This window comes from Hypanus sabinus, chromosome 3, assembly GCF_030144855.1.
Source record: "Hypanus sabinus isolate sHypSab1 chromosome 3, sHypSab1.hap1, whole genome shotgun sequence".
NCBI classification, from domain to species: Eukaryota; Metazoa; Chordata; class Chondrichthyes; order Myliobatiformes; family Dasyatidae; genus Hypanus; species Hypanus sabinus.
Window position 1 is genome coordinate 184,641,772 of NC_082708.1, and position 24,557 is coordinate 184,666,328.

The window sequence follows — 24,557 nt, forward strand, 5'->3', positions numbered from 1 at the left end:
TGTGCTGTAGATTTCTATGTTCTATTATACTATTGTAGCCTGAAAAGTGCCAGTTGGCAGTAGAGGAGGTGGGGGAAGGAACCATCAATGTTTCAGGCTGAAACCCTGCACTGGGGAGGGGAGATGGCTGTAGCCCAAGGAGTGGTGAAGGGTGATGGGCAGATGATGCAAATTAGCAGGACAGAAGCTTTGGCCTTGAGAATTCACATGAGTCTCTACCTCCATCCCCTATTCAGGCAGTGAGTTCCACATTAGATCGACACTCTGAAAACAAAAATCCTCAGATTCACTTCCTTATGAAGTAAACACAAGATGGAGCTCAGATTTGTGCAGTGCTTTCCAAGCATTTAGAAAAACTTTCAGAAGTGAGAAGAATGAGTGCATTGTTCCTTTCGGTGGGTATTTGCCAAGTTCAGCAACAGGCCTGTGGGTGTGAGGGAGCGAGCTGTCAATCAACGTCCAGACCCGCCTGCCTTTCATTTGATTGATATGGAATATTGCATAATTATTGGACTTCATACCCGAGCCTGCCGAGGCACCGAATGTCTATTGGTCCGCAGGAGAGTCAATCAGAGTGAAAGCGACCCTTTGTCAGGATTGGATAACAGGCTTCAATTTTACGCATCAGTGATTGGTGTAAATAGGAGGCTGCCTGGAGTAGTGATTGGCTAACGGCCCAGAGGCTAGAGGGTATTTTCCGATTGGCTGAAGCGAGCGGCGGTTGCGCACTGAGTGAAGGAGTTGCGATGGAGGAGCGGAGAGAGCGGTCCGGGGCTTCGTTTAATCCCAGCGTGCGGCTGTTCGGTAGGTAGGCGGCGGCTGGAGATCGGGCAGGGTTCTGGGACACAACGACAGGGGCTGACCGGAAGGCCACAATTGCACCCCGGTCTTTCCCATCACAACCACTTTCACTTAGCCGATCGCCGGCCCTTCCTAGCGGAGTCCTTTCCCACCGCGAACACCCTCCCCTAACAAACGGGGGTCCTTCCCCACCGCGACCATTCCACTCTCCCCCTAACAAACGGGGGTCCTTCCCCACCGCGACCATTCCACTCTCCCCCTAACAAACGGGGGTCCTTCCCCACCGCGACCATTCCACTCTCCCCCTAACAAACGGGGGTCCTTCCCCACCGCGACCATTCCACTCTCCCCCTAACAAACGGGGGTCCTTCCCCACCGCGACCATTCCACTCTCCCCCTAACAAACGGGGGTCCTTCCCCACCGCGACCATTCCACTCTCCCCCTAACAAACGGGGGTCCTTCCCCACCGCGACCATTCCACTCTCCCCCTAACAAACGGGGGTCCTTCCCCACCGCGACCATTCCACTCTCCCCCTAACAAACGGGGGTCCTTCCCCACCGCGACCATTCCACTCTCCCCCTAACAAACGGGGGTCCTTCCCCACCGCGACCATTCCACCCTCCTTCCCGCCCATCCGACCGTTCCCCCCCTGCAACACCCTCACTACTGGTCCTTCCCCACTCCCCCAGACCCAGTGCTCATAGTTGGAATCACTTCTGGAACACAATAAATACGCAGTTGGATTTGAAATATAGAACAGCCCTTTGGCTCAAACTGGTCAGAATGAGGGACTTGGTACTAATCTTGATCCCGGCAAGTAGTTCGTAAAGATCATAAGGTTTCTGAATGTCTGATCTAGTTAATTGGGACAGCCACTTATTGAAGGCAGCTCTTAAAGAGCAGAAGCTAAATCGAAAAATAAAACTGGATTCTCTTCGTTGTTCACTATACTACTTGATTCGTACACTATTCTAATTAGTCAGTCGTGACTTGTGTAGCCGTTAGACACGACATCATGCTTGGAGCAAGCAGATTTTAAAAAGTGTCAGTTGTGTGTGTTTGTATTCAAAAATCAGTGATTTTTTTCCCCTCCCTCATAGCTGGTGAGAAATATGCAGGCAATTTGAACTGTTTTGCTCGCTATTTAGGCTTGGAGGTTCCAGCATCTGCAGATTTGCTTGTGTTGGAGATACCAGAAATGGCTGGAAGTGAAAGGGAAACAATTTCACCACTTCAACAAGTTAGGAACTATGAAGAATTTGAAGTTGTCGACAATCACCTTGATGTTACAATGACAGTAAAGATTTGGAGGATGCTGTTGTTGATAACATCGTACGGCATTACCTGCACTTAGATGTCTGTACTGAATTCCTCCATCGATAACTGTTTGGAGCTAATACAGCTTTGTAGTACTATGGGTAGTATTCTAATTTATTCTGTATTTCATTTAAGGTCTTTTTATACCTTTTTAACTATTTCCATGTAAATGGCGAATTGGAGCAGCCACTTAATTCAGCCAAAGTGTCCTGGTCCCGATGTGTCTCAATTAATCAGAATCCATCATATTTCACTTGGGGCTTTAACCATTTGAACTTTGAGAACATTAGAACTAGAAGCAGGAATAGGCCTTTTGCCTTCTCTGAAAAACATTGATCACCAAATTCCAATTGGAAAAAGTAACTTCGAAAGGTCTTGGCCCGAAACATCGTCAGTTCTGATGAAGGAGTTTGTTCCAAAGCATTGCTACGTGACCAGCTGAATTCCTCTGACATTTCTACTTGTTGCTTTTGGTTATAGCTGTCTTCTTCCTGTCACCAAAGCAGCTTGACTTGAGTGTGTGAATTTGTCCCACGTTCCAAGAATGCTAACCTTTCACATGCCTCCCTTATTGAAGTCTGTATGACAACATAAACTATCCCACCCCTGGATATATACCTAATTGTCTCTTTTTGGGGGGGGGGGAAATTAATCAAATTTGTTAAGATTTTCCCTAAGCAAGCCGATGCTGACTGTTCTAACTTGTTAATCACTACTGTGCTCTCTTGTGAGGACCTTGAGCTACCTGGAAGAAGATGCTCCAGCAAATGTGACCCACGGCAACATCCTTCAGACAGTTCACAAAACTACTTCCCAAATATGATTCTTTTACTAAGCTGCATGCCATTGGGACCTGTGATCTACATTTTGATGGTATGTTCTTGGGCCGATTGAGCCTTCTGGCACTTGGTCTCCAAGGTTTGGAATGGAGTGGGAAGCTTGAAGACCAAGAAGCCTGGAGATGGGGGTGGGGGGGGGGGGGCGCAAGATTGACATCAACAAGAAAGAAGAGCAGAAGGCAGTCAGCTGTTCAGCACTGCCTGCCTGCATTTGACCGGGCTCTCTCTCCCTCTTGCTCGATGATGCCACAGTCTTGGGCAAGGTTTAATCAGCACAGTTGTGGATTAGACTCTGCAGTTCATGCTGTGTTTCTGGTTGCTCTTTTTCTTTAATTGCTATTTTGTGTGATCTTGATCAAAGTGGACGGACTACAGCCTGGAGTCAATGAGCGACATGGTGCTAAATTGAAATCGACTGGAACATTCTTAGACTTGTTTCGAGGACTGTGTGTTTTGATGTTTTACATTTTTTTCACTCATGTTTTTTGCTATTTGAGCGATTTGTTCCTTTTTATTACGCTTTTGAGTGTTTGATGTATCCTTTGATCGGATCCATAGTGTTTATTTGTTTCGTGGCTGTCTATGGGAAGGTGAATCTCAGGGTTGTATACTGTTTACATACTTTGATTCTTTTAACTCTGAGAATTCATAAGTCATTGAATTTTCAACTTGTACCCAAGCTCTCAGGACAAGAACTGAAACCTTTCAATTAAAGAAGTTTCAGTTCCTTGCCCAAAAACTACAGTTTGAAGGTTTTTTCTGTGTTAGGTAGGGCAGGGTATAACAAAATAATTTCGGAGCTGTTGATTTAGTTTGATTTATTTGCCTCACTAGAGGTGTGTGTACTTGAGTCGAAACAATCTCTCCAACTTTTATTTCATTCGTTATACCCCATAAATGGTTAAGTTGTATTGTGTTTTGACCTTCATTACTCAAGGGATTGAGTTCAAAAGCTGTGAGGTGATGTTGTGGTCATAGAACACTGCGGCATAGAGGCAGGCCCTTTGGCCTGTCTAGTTCATGCCAAGCTATTTTGTCTAGTCCCATCGAACTACACCTGGAGCATAGACCTCCATACCCTTCTTATCCATATTTCTCTTAAATGCTGAAATTGAACCCACATCCGCCACTTCCACTGGCATCTCATTCCACATTCTCACCACCCTCTGAATGAAGGGCTTAGGCCTCTGCCCTAGGCCCATCTTTCAAGTTTACCCCATGTGTAGCCCATTTTTTTGAAAATCTTTCCTCTCCCAGAGATGAGACCTTTGGAGCTTCTGTACCTCTGTATTTTTATGGATGGGATTGCTAGCCCCATGCCCAAACCTCCTTACACAATGGGCTTGGGACTGTCCATGGTGGAGTTCTTTGCATGCATTGCTGGTTATATTTATAGTGTTTATTTGATTGTTCAGGTTGTGTCCTGGAGGGGTCAAAGAAGGAGTACAAGTTCAAGGTGCAAGATGATTCTATGGTACATCAGCTTGTTCTGAAGACGGTGAGTGCGGTGCATAATTGGAAAGTACTTGTATTTTGGTAAATTTGTTTATTGTCATAAAGTGCAGTGGAAAAACTTGTTTTGTGTACTGTTCATATTCATTCAGAGCCCACTTTATTAGGTACACCTGTTCACTTCATTAGGCAAATATCTAATCAGCCAATCACGTGGTAGCAACTCAAAGCACGGAAGCTTGCAGGGCTGCATGTTTCAGCATGGTCAAAGGTATAGTTGTTCAGACCAAACATCGGACTGGAAAAGAAATATTCCACGCTTTGACTGTGGAATAATTGTTGGTGCCAGGTGGGATGGTTTGAATATCTCAGAAACTGCTGATCTCCTGGGATTTTCACACACAACATTCTCTAAAGTTTACAGAGAATGGTGTGAGAAACAGAAAGACATCCAGTGAGTGGCAGCTCTGTGGGTGAAAACACCTTGTTAATGAGGAAGGTCAGAGGAGAATGGCCAGGCTTGTTCAAGCTGACAGGTGACAGTAACTCAAATAAGCACATGTTACAATGGTGCTGTGCAAAAGAACACAACGCATTGAATCTGAGGTGGATGTGCCACTGCAGCGGAAGACCACAAACTTAGTGAATCAGAATCAGGTTTATTATCACCGGCATGTAACGTGAAATTTGTTAACTTAGCAGCAGCAGTTTAATGCAATAAATAATCTAGCGGGGGGGGGGGGGGGGGGGATAAATAAATAATAAATAAAGAAGTGAATCAATTACATATATTGAATAGATTTTTTAAATCTTACAAAAACAGAAATGCTGTTTTTTTTTCTTTAAAAAGGTGGGGTAGTGTCCAAAGATTCAACGTCCATTTAGAAATTAGATGGCAGAGGGGAAGAAGCTGTTCCTGAATCACTGAGTGTGTGCCTTCAGGCTTCTATGCCTCTTAACTGGTGGGAACAGTGAGAAAAGGGCACGCCCTGAGTGTTGGAGGCTCTTAATAATGGACGCTGCCTTTTTGAGGCACCGCTCCCTAAAGATGTCCCGGGTACTTTGTAGGCTAGTACCCAAGATAGAGCTGACTAGAGTTACAACCTTCTGCAGCTTCTTTCGGTCCTGTACAGTGGCCTCCCATACCAGACAGTAATGCAGCCTGTCAGAATGCTCTCCATGGTACAACTATAGAAATTTTTGAGTGTATTTGTTGACATGTCAAATCTCTTCAAACTCTTGATAAAGTATAGCTGCTGTCTTGCCGCCTTCATAACTGCATCGCTATGTTGGGACCAGGTTAGATACTCAGAGATCTTGACACTCCACTTCTGATCCCTCTTTGAAGATTGGTATGTGTTCCTTCGTCTTGCCCTTCCTGAAGTGACTACTTTATTAGCTACAAGTATCTTTAGTATCTAATAAACTGGTCACTGAATGTAAATCAATTCATTACAACAGTGCATTGAGGTCAGATCAGGCAAAACAAGGGCAGAATAAATTGTTACAGTTAGAGTGCAGGGCAGACAGACAGTATGGTACAAGGTCTCAATGAGGTAGGCGGAGTCAAAAGTCCAACTTATTGTACAGTCTTATAAGCTTGTGATACATACTATTGGGATTTTGTATCTTCTTTCTGATGGGACCCATGCAGACTCATTAACTGTCAGTCTTTAAGTCCTCCCTTCTCAGTGAATAGTTCAAAGTCTCCACTTCATCCCCAATGGACAAAAGTTGTGGGATTTCAGTATGAATCTGCTATGGGTGCTTTCATTCTGCTGTAATTTTGCATAGTATTGGTCCAGTGAAAGTGTTGCTGAGACTAACCTGTTACTCATCCTTCCTTTGCTCTTTGGGTCTCCAAAATGCCGCTTGTTTCTCTGCATGCTTCACTAGGAAATGTTTTCAGAATCAGAATGAGGGTTAATATCAATGGCACCTGTCATGAAATTTGTTGTTTTGCCACAGCTGTACATTGCAATATAAAATAATAAAAAATACTACAAATTCGACCATAAGACATAATGAACAGAATTGGGCCATTCGGCCTGTCAAGTTTGCTCTGCTATTCCATCATGGGTGATTTATTATCTATCTTAACCCTGTTCTCCTGCCTCTCTTAGTAATCTTTGATGCCCTGATTAATCACAAACCTATCAACCTCCGCCTTAAATATACTTAAAAATATTCATGCATGCTTATGAAAACTTGCTGTACATTACCAAACCAAAAGCCATTGATGAATCAGGAGGTCTGTCGTGTGTTGAGGGCTAGATTTGTAGCAATTAAGGCTGGTGACCCAGGTCTTTACAAGAAAACTAGGTTTGACTTGTGAAGGGTTATTTCAAGAGTGAAGAAAGAATTCCAAGCAAAGTTGAAGACAACATCAGATGCATGTCAACTCTGGCAGAGTTTGCAGGACATTACTTCCTACAAAGCAATACCCTATAGCATGAATGGCAGTGATGCTTCACTACCAGTTGAACTCAACGCCTTCTATGCCCACTTTGAAAGGGAGAACATAACTACAACTGTGAGGATCCCTGCTGTACCCAGTGACCCTGTGATCTCTGTCTCAGAGGCTGATGTCAGACTGCCTTTAAGGCGAATGAACCCTCGCAAGGTGACAGACCCTGATGGGGTACTGGTGGGAATATTCAAGGACATTTTCAATCTCTTGCTACTATGGTTGGAAGTTCTCACCTGCTTCAAAAAGGCAACAATTATACCAGTGCCTAAGAAGAGTATTGTGAGTTGCCTTAATGACAATCAACCAGCAGCATTCACATTTATGGTGATGAAATGCTTTGAGAGGTTGGTCAAAGCTAGAGTGAACTGCTCAGCAAGGACCTGGACCCATTGCAATTTTCTTATCACCACAATAAGTCTATGGCAGACAAGATCTCAATGGCTCTTCAAACAGCCTTGGATCATCTGGACAATACAAACACCTAGGTCAGAATCAACACGAGTGAATCTGCAGATGCTGGAAATAAATAAAAACACAATGCTGGCAGAACTCAGCAGGCCAAACAGCATCTATGGGAGGAGGTAGTGACGAAGTTTCGGGCCGAAACCCTTCATCCTGATGAAGGGTTCATTGACCATAGCTCAGTGTTTAACATGATCATTCCCAGAGTCCTGATCAATAAGCTACAGAACTTGGGCCTCTGTAGCTCCCTCCTGCAATTGGATCTTTGACTTCCTAACCTGAAGATGGCAATCTGTGTGGATTGGTGATAATATCTCACAACTCCAGTGATCAACACTGGCACACCTCAGGTGTGTGCTTAGCCCATTTCTCTACTCCCTCTCTATCCATAACAGTAGCTAGATGTAGCACAAATACCATCTATAAATTTGCTGATGATAAAACTATTGTTGGTTAAATCTCAGGTGGAGGTGAGAGGGCATGCAGGAGTGAGATATATCAGCTAGTTGAGTGGTGTTGCAACGACAACCTTGTCAGTAAGACCAAAGAGCTGATTGTGGACTTCAGAAAGGGTAAAATGAGAGAACACATACCAGTCCCCTCGGAAGTGGTGAGAGTGAGGAATGTTAAGTTCCTGTGTGTCAATATCTCTGAGGATCGAACCTGGACCCAACATATCAATAGAGCTACAAATTTCATTTGGAGTTTGAAGAGATTTGGTTTGTCACTTAAAACACTAAAACTTCTATAGATGTTCCGTAAAAAGTATTCTGACGGGCTGCATCACTGTCTGGTGTGGGGGAGCTACTCTATAGGATCAAAAGGAACTACAGAAAGTTGTAAGATTAGTTAGCTCCATCTTGGGTCCTAGCCTCTATAGTGTCCAAGACATCTTCAAGGAGCAGCCCCACAAAAGACTACATCCATTATAAAGGACCCCCATCACCAACGACATGCCCTCTTGTTGTTGCCATCAGGAAGGAGGTACAGAAGCACGAAGGCACACACTCAGTGATTCAGGAACAGTTTCTTCCCTTCTACCATTTGATTCCTAAATGGACATTGAACCCATGAACACTACTCACCTTTTTATATAATATACATTACATCTGTTTTTACACTATTAATCTGAAATGCACATGTACTTACTGTAATTGATCTACTTATTTTTTTCTTCTGTTGTCACATACCCCGTGACCGGGTTACCAAATCAACAGAAATGGAAGGATACGTTGGAGTCTGGTGATACTGTAACTAAAGTTGTTTGTTAGTAAACTAAGTAATACAGTATCAAAAATACAAAGATACATATAAAACAGGTTAGCAATGATAAATACAGAAGTGTAGGAATAAGAATCAAAACCAAGCTCTATCATAGTCTAGGGGTAAATAAATAGTCTTAAGATAATGCAGAGTTCAGTGTACGTTGAGGTAGTTGCTGTTGTGATGTTGGGGAGAGAGAGAGTGAGCAAGATGTGTGCAGCTGCAGCAGGTAAACCTTCTGTTGTCTTCTTGTACCGTTGTGGTCATCAATGATGACCCCTCCGTTCCAAGCCAGACCGTTCTTCAGCGGTGGACTCTTCACCCGAGCATGGGTGGACACACACACACAACCCCCCACCGGCCTGGTTTCACACACTGTGAGCCTCTGACCAATTCCCCTGAATCGATCCTCCAAGCCCCCACCTTCCTGTGGGTGCACAACACTCTTTCAGTGTCCCGTGGCGTGTCTGCCGGTGTCTCAGCAGACTTGTCTTTTATCTCCCCTGCCGTGGTACCAGCCATCCATCAACTGACTATGTCCACTCCCTCCTGTCTCAGCAGGCATCTGGCATCACTCTGCTGTGTCAGCAGGGATCCACGCAAACAGGCCAAACGTCCTTGGCGTTAAAGTCAACAGTTAGCGAAGAAGCCATAATACTAAATCATCCATGGAGCCATAGCTTTAATCTTTGTCTCTTTCTCCCATCTGCAGCAGGATGTCTTCATCTCTCTCTCTCGTTAGCAGCATAGTTCGCAGGGGGTCAACTCTGGACCCCATCTCCATCTGGTTTTCTCATCACACATAACACTAAAGTATTGCATTGAACTGTTGCTGCTAAGTTAACAAATTTCACGACACATGCTGGTGATAATAAACCTGATTCTGATTCTGTGACTTGGCCTCCATAGCTATGTGTGGCAATGAATTCCACAGATTCACCACCCTTTGGTTAAAGAAAATTTTCATTATCTGTTCTAAATGGATGCCTTCAATTCTGAGGTTGTGTCCACTGGTCGTGACTCCCCCCCCCCCCCCCCCCCCCCAACTATAGGAAACATCTACTCTATCCAGACCTTTCACTATTTGTTAGGCTTCAGTGAGATCCCCTTCCCACCCCAACCCATTCTAAACTCCAGCAAGTACAGGCCCAGAGCCATCAAATGCCCCTCGTATATTAAACCTTTTGTTCCTGGGTTAATTCTTGTAAATCTCCTCTGGGCTCTCTGATGCCAGTACATCCTTTCATAGATCAGAGGCCCATTCCTGCTTTCAGTACTCCAAGTGTGGTCTAACCGATGTCTTAGAAAGCCTTGGTATTGTATCCTTGCTTTTCTATTCTAGCCCTTGCCGTCAAATAACCTGCAAGTAAATCCTACATGAGGACTCCCAAATCCCTCTGCATCTGATTAATTTGAATGTTCTCCCTATTTATAGAATAGACTATTCCTTCTGCCAAAATACATGACTATGTACATTATGTTCCATCTGTTATTACTTTGCTCATTCCTCCAATCTGTCCAATTCTTTCTGCAGGCACTCTGCTTCCTCATCTCTACTTGCCTTTCCACCTGTCTTTATATCCTTTACAAACATGGTCACAAAGCCATCAATTCTGTCCTAGGTGGAGCGTTTGCTACTTTTGTTCAGGAGGATTTAAACTAATGTGGCAGGGGGGATGGGAACAAGTGCAGAGAGACAGAGGGGTGTAAAATGAGGGTAGACGCAAAAAGTAGTAAGGTGAAAAGTAAAAGTGGCAGGCAGACAAATCCAGGGCAAAAATCAAAAAGGGCCACTTTTCAACATAATTGTATAAGGGCTAAGAGTGTTGTAAAAACAAGCCTGAAGGCTTTGTGTGTCAATGCGAGGAGCATTCGTAACAAGGTGGATGAATTGAATGTGCAGATAGTTATTAATAAATATGATATAGTTGGGATCACAGAGACATGTCTCCAGGGTGACCAAGGATGGGAGCTCAACATCCAGGGATATTCAATATTCAGGATTGATAGACAGGAAAGAAAAGGAGGTGGGGTAGCGTTGCTGGTTAGAGAGGAGATTAACGCAATAGAAAAGAAGGACATTAGCCTGGAGGATGTGGAATCGATATGGGTAGAGCTGCATAACACTAAGGGGCAGAAAACGCTGGTGGGAGTTGTATACAGGCCACCTAACAATAGTAGTGAAGTTGGGGATGGCATTAAACAGGGAATTAGAAATGCGTGCAATAAAGGAACAGTAGTTATAATCGGTGACTTCAATCTACATATAGATTGGGTGAATCAAATGGGTAAGGGTGCTGAGGAAGAGGATTTCTTGGAATGTATGCGGGATGGTTTTCTGAACCAACATGTTGAGGAACCAACTAGAGAGCAGGCCATTATAGACTGGGTATTCAGCAATAAGGAAGGGTTAGTTAGCAATCTTGTCATGTGAGGCCCCTTAGATAAGAGTGACCATAATATGGTGGAATTCTTCATTAAGATGGAGAGTGAGCAATTCAGAAACAAATGTTCTGAACTTAAAGAAGGGTAACTTTGAAGGTATGAGATGTGAATTAGCTAAGATAGACTGGCAAATGATACTTAAAGGGTTGACAGTGGATATACAATAGCAAGCATTTAAAGATCGCATGGATGAACTACAACAATTGTTCATCCCAGTTTGGCAAAAGAATAAACCAGGGAAGGTAGTGCACCCATGGCTGACAAGGGAAATTAGGGATAGTATCAATTCCAAAGAAGAAACATACAAATTAGCCAGAAAAAGTGGCACACCTGAGGACTGGGAGTCCAGCAGAGGAAGACAAAGGACTTAATTAGGAAAGGGGGAAAAGATTATGAGAGAAAGCTGGCAGGGAACATAAAAACTGACTATAAAAGCTTTTATAGATATGTGAAAAGAAAAAGATTGGTTAAGACAAACGTAGGTCCCTTACAGTCAGAAACAAGTGAATTGATCATGGGGAACAAGGACATGGCAGACCAATTGAATAACTACTTTGGTTCTGTCTTCACTAAGGAGGACATAAATAATCTTCTGGAAATAGTAGGGGACCGAGGGTCTAGTGAGATGGAGGAACTGAGGGAAATACATGTTAGTAGGGAAGTGGTGTTAGGTAAATTGAAGGGCTTAAAGGCTGATAAATCACCAGGGCCAGAGGGTCTGCATCACAGAGTGCTTAAGGAAGTAGCCCAAGAAATAGTGGATGCATTAGTGATGATTTTTCAAAACTCTTTAGATTCTTGATTAGTTCCTGAGGATTGGAGGGTGGCTAATGTAACCCCACTTTTTAAAAAAGGAGGGAGAGAGAAACCGGGGAATTACAGACCGGTTAGTCTGACATCGGTGGTGGGGAAAATGCTAGAGTCGGTTATCAAAGATGTGATAACAGAACATTTGGAAAGTGGTGAAATCATTGGACAAAGTCAGCATGGATTTGTGAAAGGAAAATCATGTCTGACGAATCTTATAAATTTTTTTGAGGATGTAACTAGTAGAGTGGATAGGGGAGAGCCAGTGGATGTGGTATATTTAGATTTTCAAAAGGCTTTTGACAAGGTCCCATACAGGAGATTAGTGTGCAAACTTAAAGCACACGGTATTGGGGGTATAGTATTGATGTGAATAGAAAATTGGCTGGGTGAAAGGAAGCAAAGAGTGGGAGTAAACGGGACCTTTTCAGAATGGCAGGTAGTGACTAGTGGGGTACCGCAAGGCTCAGTGCTGGGACCCCAGTTGTTTACAATATATATTAATGATTTAGACGAGGGAATTAAATGTTGCATCTCCAAGTTTGCGGATGATACGAAGCTGGGCGGCAGTGTTAGCTGTGAGGAGGATGCTAAGAGGATGTAGGGTGACTTGAATAGGTTAGGTGAGTGGGCAAATTCATGGCAGATGCAATTAAATGTGGATTAATGTGAGGTTATCCACTTTGGTGGCAAGAACAGGAAAATAGATTATTATCTGAATGGTGGCCGATTAGGAAAAGGGGAGATGCAACGAGACCTGGGTGTCATTGTATACCAGTCATGAAAGTGGGCATGCAGGTACAGCAGGTGGTGAAAAAGAGGGTTCGAGTACAGGAGCAGGGAGGTTCTACTGCAGTTGTACAAGGCCTTGGTGAGACCACACCTGGAGTATTGTGTGAACACAAGGAAATCTGCAGATGCTAGAAATTCAAACAACACACACAAAATGCTGGTGTTGTTTGGAGTATTGTGTGCAGTTTTGGTCCCCTAATGTGAGGAAGGACATTCTTGCCATAGAGGGAGTACAGAGAAGGTTCACCAGATTGATTCCTGGGATGGCAGGACTTCCATATGAAGAAAGACTGGATCAACTGGGCTTATACTCACTGGAATTTAGAAGACTGAGGGGGGATCTTATTGAAATGTATAAAATTCTAAGGGGATTGGACAGGCTAGATGCAGGAAGATTGTTTCTGATGTTGGGGAAGTCCAGAACGAGGGGTCACAGTTTAAAGATAAAGGGGAAGCCTTTTAGGACCGAGATGAGGAAAACCTTATTCACACAGAGAGTGGTGAATCTGTGGAAATCTCTACCAGTTCATTGGCGATATTTAAGAGGAAGTTAGATATGGCCTTTGTGGCTAAAGGGATCAGGGGGTATGGAGAGAAAGCAGGTACAGGGTTCTGAGTTGGATGATCAGCTATGATCATACTGAATGGCGGTGCAGGCTCGAAGGGCTGAATGTCCTACTCCTGCACCTATTTTCTGTGTTTCTATTCATTTATCCAAATCATTTGACATTCAACGTGAAAAGAAGCGGACCCAACGCCAACCCCCTGCAGCTCGTCGCTCGTCAGGCAGATACCAGAAAAGGCCCTCTTCATTCCCATTCTTTGCCTTCTGCTAGTCAGCCAATCATATATCCATTCTGGTACCTTTTCTGTAATACCGTGGGATCTTATTTTGTCAAGCAGCCTTGTGTGTGGCACCTTGTCAAAGGCCCTCTGAAAATCCAAAGAAAGAGCATCCATTGACTCTGCTCTGTTTATCCTTCTATCTCCTTAAAGAATTCCAACAGATTTGTTGTGCAACATTTCTCCTGTGGAAAACTGTGGCGATTTCATCATGTGCCTCAAAGTAGCCTGAAACCTCGTCCTTAATAACCTTCCCAACCACTGAAGTCAGACTTACTGGCCTATAATTTCCTTTCTTCTGCCTGTTTCCTTGACAAGTGGAGTGACATTAGCAATTTTCCAGTACTCAGGAACCTTTTCAGAATCTCATGATTGTTAAACGGTCATTACTAATGCCTCCACAATCTCTTCAGCTACTTCTTCAAGAACCCTGTCCATTTGGTTCAGGTGACTTAGTCTGTTCAGCTTCCCAAGCACCCTCTCCTTAGTAATAGCAACAGTAATTAGATCTGCACCCTGACACTCTCCAATTTCCAGTGTCGTGCTAGTGTCTTCCACAGTGAAGACTCACACAAAATACTTATGAGTTTGTCTGCTATCTCTTTGTCGCCCTTGCCCATTTGTAGTGGTCCAATATCTACTCGTCTTTTTTTTAACTCCTTGTATTGAATCATAAAGTACAGCACAGAAACAGGCCATCCAGCCCATCTAGTCCTTCCTGACCCATTTGCCTCGTCCCATCGATTTGCAGTCGAACCATAACCCTCCATACCTCGCTATACATGTACCTATCTAACTACTTAAACGTTGAAATCGAGCACGTGCACCAGCAGCTCATTCCACACTCTCACTGCCCTCTGAGTGAAGAAATTTCCCCTTAAACTTTTCACCTTTCAAGCTTAAACAATGACCTCTAGATGTAGTCCCACCCAACCTCAGTGGAAAAAGCTTGCTTACATTTGACCTATTTATGCTCCTCATACATTTGTATATCTCTATCAAATCTCCCCTCAATCTTCGACATTCCAAGGCATGAAGTCCTGTCCTATTCAGACTTTCCTTATAACTCAGGTCTTCCAGTCCTAGCAACTTCCTTGTAAACTTTTTCTGTACTTATTTACATCTTTCCTCTAGGTAGATGTCCAAAACTGCACACAATATTCTAAATTAGACCTCACCAGTGTCTTATAAAACTTCAATATAACATAACATCCTATCTCCTGTACTCAGTACTTTGATTTATGAAGGCCAATTTGCCAAACGCTTTCTTTATGGCTCAACCTATTTGTGCTACCTTTTTCAATGAATTGTGGACCTGTATTCCCAGATCCCTTTATCCTCCTGTACTCCTCAGTGTCCTCACCATGTAAGACCTGTCCTAACCTGATTTTCCCAATCTACAGAAGAATGTTTGTGAACCCTTTGCAATTACCTGGTTTTCTGCATTAATTACTCATAAAATGTGGTCTCATCTTCATCTAAGTCACAGAAAGACAGTCTGCCTAAACTAACAAACAATTGTACTTCTCGTCAATACTGAGTACACCATTTAAGCAAACTCAGACTAAGTTCAAAAATTATGTGAATGGTTTCTACAAAAGTTATTTGGAGTCAGATGTTCTGATCAATGAGTTGAGATTGGAAGCGGGGGTTGTAGAGGTGTCCTGCCCCGTGTAAAAGACGCATAGTCTGATTATTGACAGAGCCTGCTCTTCTCAAGAAAGATCTGTTACGTGTACCATGCCTCGATCAAAACAACTTTCAGAGGACTTTAGTCGAAGAATTGTAGAGATGCATAAAGCTGGAAGAGGCTATAAATAACATTTCTAAAGACCTGAGTGTTCATCAGTCCACAGTAAGAGAAATTGTCTACAAATGGAGGAAATTCAGTACTGTTGCTACTCTCCCTTAGTGTGGGTGTCCTGCAAAGATCACACCAAGAGCACAGCGTGTAGTGCTGAAGGAGGTTAAAAAGAACCCAAGCAAAAGACCTGCAGAAATTTCTAGAACTTTTAAAGTCTCTGACCTTTTGTCCACTCTTAAGAAAAACACTGAACAAGAATGATGTTTGTGGAAGGACACCACAGAGGAAACCATTGCTCTCTTTTTTTAAAAAAAAACATTGCTGTGTATCTCAAGTTTGCAAAAGACCATCTGAATGTTTTACAGTGCTTCTGAGGCAATGTTCTGTGGACAGATGAGACAGAAGTTGAACTTTTTGACAAATGCACATTGCTATGTTTGGAGGAAAAGGGGCACGCACCAAAACCTCATCTCAACTGTGAAGCATGGTGGAAGGAGCATCATGGTTTGGGGCTGCTTTGCTGCCTCAGGGCCTGGACAGCTTGTAATCATTGAGGGAACAATGAATTCAAAATTGTGTAAAGACATTTTACAGAATGTCAGGGTAGTGATCTGTCACCTGAAGCTTAATAGAGGTTGGATGATGTAACAGAACAATGATCTGAAACACAAGAGTATGTTAACAACAGAGTAGTTTAAAAAGAACATTTGTGTTTTGGAATGGCCAAGTCAGAGTCCAGATCTTAATTCAAATGAGATGTGGCATGACGTGAAGAGGGCACAGTGAATCTGTGGCTGTGAACTTGCCACTATTCAGGAGATTTACAATGACAGGTACGTATAAAGAGCCCAAAGTCACCACAACCACAAACCTTTCCAGCTGCTACCATCCGGAACCAATACTGCAGCATTAAAGCCAGGAACAACAGGCTACGAGACAGCTTTTTACACCAGGCCATCAAGCTGATCAATCCACACTGATAAGTTGTACATCTTGGTGTACATACAACTTATTGCAAATTTCTACATTGCACATTCAGACGGAGATGTAACAAAGATTTTTAGCCCTCGTGAATGTGAAGGATGTAAGAAATAAATTCAATTCAATTCTTTTGTATGGAGGGATGGTCTAAAATGCCTCCTTAGTATTGTGTGAGTCTGGTCAGCAGCTACAGGGAATGTTTTGTGGAGGTTATTGCTGCAAAAAGAGGTTCTACCAATTATTAAATACAAGGGTTCGCATACTTTTTCTGGCCTGGACTGTGAATGAATAAACAATGTGTTCAATAAAGACATGAAAAGTACAATTATTTGTGTTATTAGTTTAGGCAGATTAGGGATATGGAGGGATATGTTGCAGGTCAATGGGACTAAGCAGAATAATAGTTTGGCACGGACTAGATGGGCCAAAGGACATGATTCTGTGCTGTAGCCTCCAACCTGATGGAATGAACAATGATTTCTTCCCCTCCCCACCCTTCCCCCTCTCTCACCTTATCTCCATGTCCATCCATCACCTCTCTCTGGTGCTTACCCGCTCTTTACTTCATTCCTCCCCCTCCAGGTTTCACCTATCACCAGGTGTTTTTCTCTCCCCTCTCCCCACCTTTTAAGTCTACTCTTCAGCCTTTTTTCTCCAGTCCTGCCGAAGGATTTCGGCCTGAAATGTCAACTGTACTTTTTAACATTGATGCTGCCTGGCCTGCTGAGTTCCTCCAGCATTTTGTGTGAACTTCTCACAGAATCGTTTTCTAAATTTATTTACCATGGAACATCATCTGGGTACTCTTCTTGCAGTTACTATTGGGCAGGGAGTACAGAAGCCTGAAGTCCCACAGCACCAGGTTCAAGAACAGCTGCTTCCCTTCAATCATTCGGTTCTTGAGCCAAATGGCACAACCCTGATCAGTACAGTTTAGCAACACTTTTAACTCCTTTTCTGTTTCTGTTGTAACTTACTGATGCCACCAGATGGCGCTTCAGATAGCAGATCAGCCTTCAAACGTGCGGAGGTTTAGCCTGTTTGAACTTGTGACTGGAGCATTTCTTGCCCCTTCAGTTTAAAGGGTGAAGCTCAAGGAATATTCAAAGTAAAGTAAATTTATTATCAAAATACATATATATCGCCATATACAACCCTGAGCAACAGACACAAAGTGCTGGAGGAACCCAGCAGGTCAGGTTCCCACCTTCCCCCACCTTCTTGCTTTGACTTCTCATCTTCTTTTCCTGTCCTGATGAAAGGTCTCAGCCCGAAACATCAGCTGTTTACTCGTTTCCCTAGTTACTGCCTAACCTCCTGAGTTCCTCCAGCATTTTGTGTGCATTACTTGGATTTCCAGCATCTTCAGATTTTCTCGTATGTGTACAATCCTGATTTCTTGTGGGCCTACTCGTTAAATCCATAATAGAATGATAAACATAACGGAACCAATGAATGGTCGCTCAACGTGGGTGTTCAACTAGAGTGCAGAAGATAACCAAACATGCAAATACAAAAAAAATTAATAATAAATATTGAGAACATGAGATGAAGAGATCTTGAAAGTGAGTCCATAGGTTGTGGGAACATGCTAATGATGGGTCAAGTGAAGGTCTCCCCTCTGGTTTAAGAGAGGTAATAGCCATTTTTGAACCTGGTGGTGTGTTTCCTGAGGCTCTTGTACCACCTACCTTATGGCAACAGCGAGAAGAGATCATGACCTGAGTGGTAATAGTCCCTGATGATAGATGAATTTGATTTAACAAATACTTTCAAATTGCTTTTGGAAGCTTTGTTACTCTTATTTCATTTTGACAGGTGTGTGTGGGGCCTAACACAAAGGACGAGCTGCATGTTATTGAACTGGAAGCCATGAGTGCAAATGGGAAATTGATCAAAATGCCCTTGACTTCTCTGAAGCCGTCCGTTCTAACTACTGTAAGTGGCCTTCTGATATATGTATATATTTATGTTTGTGTATGTGTGTGAGATCAGATTTTACTATATATACATAAGGCAATAAGACATGGGAGCAGAATTAGGCCATTTGACCCATTGCATCTCAGTATATGATTTGTTATGTTTAAAGTTGATGGAAAGTTAGTGTTAGGGTCTGCTCGGGTGAGAAACGGCTACGTAGAAAGTATAGAGTATTCCTGGCTTTTGCCCGAGTCAGTTCAGAGGTTTGGGTTCGTTTCCTACCTCTGCTGATAGCTCCTACCACTGATAGCTCAGTGCTTTCACTTTTACACAACCTACAGGTGCTTAGAATGTGCTGCCAGGTGTGGGGGTGGTAGTGGAAGCTGATATAACAGAACATTCAGGAATGTGCAGGGAATGGAGGGATCTGGACCATGTGCAGAAGAAGAGATTAGTTTAATATGTCTTCATGCTTGGCGCAGGCTTTGTGGGCTGAGTGGCCTGTTCCTGTGCTGTTCTGTGTTACAGAATACCGCATGGTTGTGGCTGGGCAATTAATTGTTCAGGTGTTTGCAAGAGATCCTCTTCAAAGTTGCTGCACACATTGACTCTGTGTTGGCAGTTATTAATCGGAGGACTGAGTTCAAGAACCTTGAGGTAATATAGCAGTTCGATAAAATCCTGGAATGTTGTGTTCAGTGCTGAGTGCCTCATTATAGGCGGCGTATGGAAGTTTTAGAGAGATGCAGAGGACGTTTACCAGGATGGTGCCTAGAATGGAGCAGGCATCTTATGAAGTAAGGTGGAGTGAACTAGGGCTTTTCTCTTTGGAGTGAAGGAGAATGAGAGAGAACTTGATAGAGCTGTACAAGATTATAAGAGGGATAGATCAAGTGCATAGCCAGAGACGTTCTCCCAGGGAGGAAATGGATAATATGAGAGGGCTTAGTTTTGAGGTGATTGGAGGAAAGTATTGGAGGGATGTCAGAGGTAGGTTTTTATAGAGTGGTGGTATTGCATGAGTGAAGTCACTGGAGAAAAGTTCTGGTAGATTCAAAGCAGCTTCTTTATTCGACAAATCAAGGTACGGCAGGCATCAGACGGAGACATTTTCAGTCAACAGGTCTCGCTGGCCCAACATGGGGCTCTAGTTTATGTGCTAAACTTCGAAGGACAGTTCCATATTTACAAAGTACAGTATGGACAACGCTCTCTTTGAAACTACTCAGAAACTTCATGTCTCCGTATTCACACACTCATCGCAGACATCCAATTGAATTTTAATCAGTGTTGTCTGGTCTGAGATTCACAGCTTTTAGGACCCATTGTCAAGAGCTTTACTCTAAATTAAATCCACAATACATGTTCAGATGTGAATACTGGTAGCCAAAGTCATTTGCTAAACGTAAATGTGCTAAGCCCAAAAATTGTTCTAACAGTAAGCCTGTCAAGAGTGGTGGTAGAAACAGGTACATTATGAACACTTAAGGGTCATTTAGAATGGATGCTTGTACAGGAGGGAAGAGTTAGATTGATCTTGGGCTACATCCACACTAGACTGAATAATTTTGAAAACGCTAGTTTCGCGTAAAAACAATAGGCGTCCACACTATGCGTTTTTGAAAATATCTCTATCCACATTGAGACGGAGATTTCAGCAAATCTCCTCCTCCTGCGCAGGCGCAGGACACATCTACCAAAAACAAGCGATATGTTTGATGTCGCAGTTACAGACTAGAAAGACTTAAAACGACGGACAGCTGTAGGCTCTCGCGCAGGAGAACTTAAAACTTTTAAAAAATCAAATACTGGAGCGTACAGCGGTAACCAACAGGGAGTTCACAGACAGATTGACCCGGCTGATGACAAACATTGAAAAACTGACTAGCTCTGTTGCATTAATAAAGCACTTTGTTAAATGTACAAAACATGTCTGCATCAGTGTTATCTTGTATTTCCATACAATGTTACATTAGTCTGTTACACATCTATTGTCAGGGAAGTACTTACATAAATAGGTAAACCACCTTCGTACGAGCAAGGACAGAAAACAGGGCAAAGTGAGTATACTTATTTGTTCAGAAAGTTATGGGTCAAAGTATTTGGTGAGTACATTTCTAACTCTTCTGGCTTCAGTCTCATTGCCGTCTGTTCTGAAATTGTTTGGTTGCATTCAAGAAAACAGTGAAATGGCGCGCTGCCGTCTGATAGCGCTTTCAGATTTCTCCGGTTACCCCATCCACACTGATCTGCCCGAGCAGCATTTTCAAAAATACCCGGGAAAGCGTTTCTGAAAAGCTCCGGTTTCGGGGGATGAAAACGCGGTTTTAGTGTGGACGGAGGGTAAAAATGAAGAGAAAAAGCTTCGGTTACGGACTTATCTGGCGTAGTGTGGATGTAGCCTCCGATTGGTTAAAAGGTCAGCACCATTTCATGGGCCAAAAGGCCTGTAGGGTGTTGTAGCGTTCTGTGTGAGATGAATGGAAGATGTCATACACAATCCTAGCCAGTGCTGAACTTGCAACAAATACCATAATTGCTGCTTGTTATTTAGTTCTCTTTAGGACTGCTGTTTCCCTACATTAAAGCAATTAGTGTACTTCTAAAGTACTTCATTGACTCCAAAGGCATTTTGTCCTGAGATCCCAGAGGCAGTAATAGTGGGCAAGTAAAGAGAAAGTTGAACTAGCAAATGAGGAGGAAGGCAAACAGAAACAGAGAACCTCCAGCACAGTACAGACCCTTCAGCCCACAAAGCTGTGCCAAACACATCCTTACCTTAGAAATTACCTAGGGTTAGCCAAAACCCTCTATTTTTCTGAGCTCCATGTACCTCTCCAGGAGTCTCTTAAAAGACCGTATTGAATCCGTCTCCGCCACTGTTGCTGGCAGCCCATTCCAAGCACTCACCACTCTCTGCGTTTTTGGAAAAAAAAAACACAACTTACCCCTGACATCTCTTCTGTACCTACTTCCAAGCACCTTAAAATTGCCCTCTTGTGTTAGCCATTTCAGCCCTGGGAAAAGCCTCTGACTGTCCACACAATGAATGCCTCTCATCATTTTATACACATCTATCAGGTCACCTCATCCTCCATTGCTCCAATGAAAAAAGGCTGAGTTCATTCAACCTATTCTCGTAAGGCATGCTCCCCAATCCAGGCAACATCCTTGTAAATCTCCTCTGCATCCTTTCTATGGCTTCCACATCCTTCCTGTAGTGAGGCGACTAAAACTGAGCACAGTACTCCGAATGGGGTCTGACTAGGGTCCTTTATAGCTGCAACATTACCTCTCAGCTCCTAAACTCAATCCTACGATTGATGAAGGCTAATGCACCGTATGCCTTCTTAACCACAGAGTTAACCTGTACAGCAGCTTTGAGTGTCAATAGAGACAATGGACAATAGGTGCAGGAGTAGGCCATTCGGCCCTTCTAGCCAGCACCACTATTCACTGTGATCATGGCTGATCATACACAATCAGTACCCCGTTCCTGCCCTCTCCCCATATCGCTTGACCCTGCTATCTATGAGTTCTATCTAACTCTCTTGAATGCATCCAGAGACTTGTCCTCCACTGCCTTCTGAGGCAGAGCATTTCACATATCCACCACTCCCTGGGTGAAAAAATTTTTCCTCATCTCTGTTCTAAATGGCCTACCCCTTATTCTTAAACTGTGGCCTCTAGTTCTGGACTCGCCCATCAGCGGGAACATGCTTCCTGCCTCCAGCGTGTCCGATCCCTTAATAATATTATATGTTTCAATCAGATCCCCTCTCATTCTTCTAAATTCCAGTGTATACAAGCCCAGTCGCTCCAATCTTTCAACATATGACAGTCCCGCCATTCCGGGAATTAACCTTGTGAACCTATGCTGCACTCCCTCAATAACAAGAATGTCCTTCCTCAAATTTGGAGACCAAAACTGCACACAATACTCCAGGTGGGGTCTCTCCAGGGCCCTGTACAGCTGCAGAAGGACCTCTTTACTCTTATACTCAATTCCTCTTGTTATAAAAGCCAGCATGCCATTAGCTTTCTTCACTGCCTGCTGTACCTGCTTGCTTGCTTTCATTGACTGATGTACAAGAACACCTAGATCTCGTACTATGGACTTGGACCCCAAGATCCCTCTGATCCTCCACACTGCTGCGTGGAAGAGAGGACTACTCTGACATTTGTCTGCAGGTCTGGTCATCTACCTACAGGAATGATGTATCAATAAGCTTGAAAGAGTGCAAGAATATTTACAATGATATTGTTTGGACTTGAATAAGTTAGGACTTTATTCCCTGGAGTGCAGGAGAATGACAAGAGATCTCATGACGGGATACAAAACTGAGTGATATAAATAGATGAATACAGGCAGGCTTTTCCCCCTCAGCATGGGTAAGAATAGAACCAGAGGTTGTAGGTTGAAAGTGAAGGTGAAAAGTTTAAGTGAAATCGGAGGGGAGCTTCACTCGGAAGGTGATGAGTGTGGAATGAACTGCCAGCATAACTGGTAGATGTGGAATCAAGTGGAACACGTCGGAGGAGATTGCATAGGTACAGGGATAAAAGGGTATGGAGGGCTTTGGTCTGGATGCGGGTGGATGGGACTAGACAGAAAGAGGCTAGCACAGACTATATGGGCTGAAGGGTTTGCTTTTGTGTTGTAGTTCTCTGTGACACTACAGCTGAAAAGGGAGCTTGACTGGAGCATGAGTGTTGGTCTGGTTGGCCCATCTAGCCTGTTTCAGAGCTGGATATCCTGTTAGCATGTCTAATGATTTTTGCAAAGAGTACAGTAACTAAAGAGGCCAGAGCAGTATAACTGTTTTATGTATTTAGTTATGTATTGCAAATATCTAACACTTAATTTTGTGTGTATTTTACTTCAAATTTATTCAGTATGTTCTAGTGACCTCACTGTTTGCTATTTCCACTCATTTCTGATTACGTTCCAACTTTAGCCCAGATTACCTTATTTCATACATTCTGGAAATTTACAAACGTTAGCTCTTTACAATTGTGCTCCTTTTTGTTATTGGAGACAGTTTAATTTAGTAAGCAACAGTGCAGAGTAGGACCTTCCGGCCTTTTAAGCCATGCTGCCCAGCAGTCCCTGATTTAATCCTAGCCTAATCACAGGCCAGTTTACAATTGCCAATTAACTTGCCAACTATTAGGTCTTTGGACGATAGGAGGAAATCGGAACACCCAGAGCAAAGCAATGCAGTCACGGGGAACGTACAGATTCCTTACCGACAGCAGCTGGTATTAAACCCGGGTCACTGGTACAATGGAAGGGTCTCAGCCTGAAACATTGACTGTTTATTCCCATCCATAGATGCTGCCTGTCCTGCTGAGTTCCTCCAGAACATTGTTTGTATTGCTACAGAAAAAAATCATTTGTGGCTTGTATGTATTTATAATGGAAAGACGCAATATACCAGGCACTATGTTACTGTGGCTTTAGCTGGAGGGCCAACGTCTCGCACTAATAATGAGATCCTAATTAACGAGTACCTTATTTGAAATGCTGAATTCTGGGTCTTTTCCAGATGGGTCTGGGTGGATTTGAGGTGTCTCCCCCTGTCCGTTTCCGCCTGAAGAGTGGCTCTGGTCCTGTTTACATCAGTGGAGAGCATATCATCGGTGAGTGTCTGCATACCAGTTATGATTGCATCAATATTTATTTTTAAAAGAAGAAATTCTTGTATTTTTTCCTCTATGATGACTTTCAAATGACTTTCCATTACTTGGTTGGTTGGGTGGCTAGTGTATGCAACGGATTTGCGCCTTGGTCTTTTACGCCGGAAACATGCTTAAGATTCCAGCTCGGAGTGATTTGGGATGAAAGTCTTCTCATTCGACCTCCAGGCTTGAAGAAATGCAGGACCAAGACCTCCGTGCCCAAAGAAGACATTGTATTGTGGAGAACCTGGAGGGAAATGGTTCCTGGGATATTGATCATATCGGGAATAATCTTGGTAAGTGTTATTGAGGGATAATATGTAAAGTCAGCACATGTATTTTTCTGAGATTAATGGAGTTATAGTGTATCATATTCATATCTTCACAACTATGGCCATGTTTTCTGGTTACAGATTGGCCTGAATGTGATGCAGCCACAAGAGGATCCTTTGGCCCAGTTGCATCTACCATTTCTAGCCCCTATGCCGGAGAATTTAGCACCAGCTTGATCAGCTTTATAATGAATGTGACGTGTCTCATGGTGGAAGGGGATGTAGATCAGCTGAAGGATCTGAAACACCTGCAAGGATGGGCAATGGGAAAGCTTCATTGAAAGATTTTGAAGCATCGATTGGATCTGGATACAAGCCTGGGATGGGCTTTGATGCACTGAAGTA

General features: G+C 43.3%; 1 protein-coding gene across 2 annotated transcripts in view; it reads left to right on the plus strand.

The window, feature by feature from the left end:
• Positions 1-677: 677 nt before the first annotated feature.
• Positions 678-24,557, plus strand: part of npm1b (nucleophosmin 1b) — a 116,555-nt gene continuing 92,675 nt past the window's right edge. The window contains exons 1-4 of one of the 2 annotated variants that reach the window (XM_059965755.1): positions 678-804; positions 4,375-4,457; positions 18,097-18,216; positions 23,748-23,841. In XM_059965755.1, coding sequence (XP_059821738.1) covers positions 747-804; positions 4,375-4,457; positions 18,097-18,216; positions 23,748-23,841 — 355 coding nt within the window. In that variant the 5' untranslated portion in view covers positions 678-746. Of the gene's footprint in view, positions 805-2,805; positions 2,994-4,374; positions 4,458-18,096; positions 18,217-23,747; positions 23,842-24,557 lie in introns of those variants that run through there. The other variant, XM_059965756.1, reaches the window with a different exon arrangement.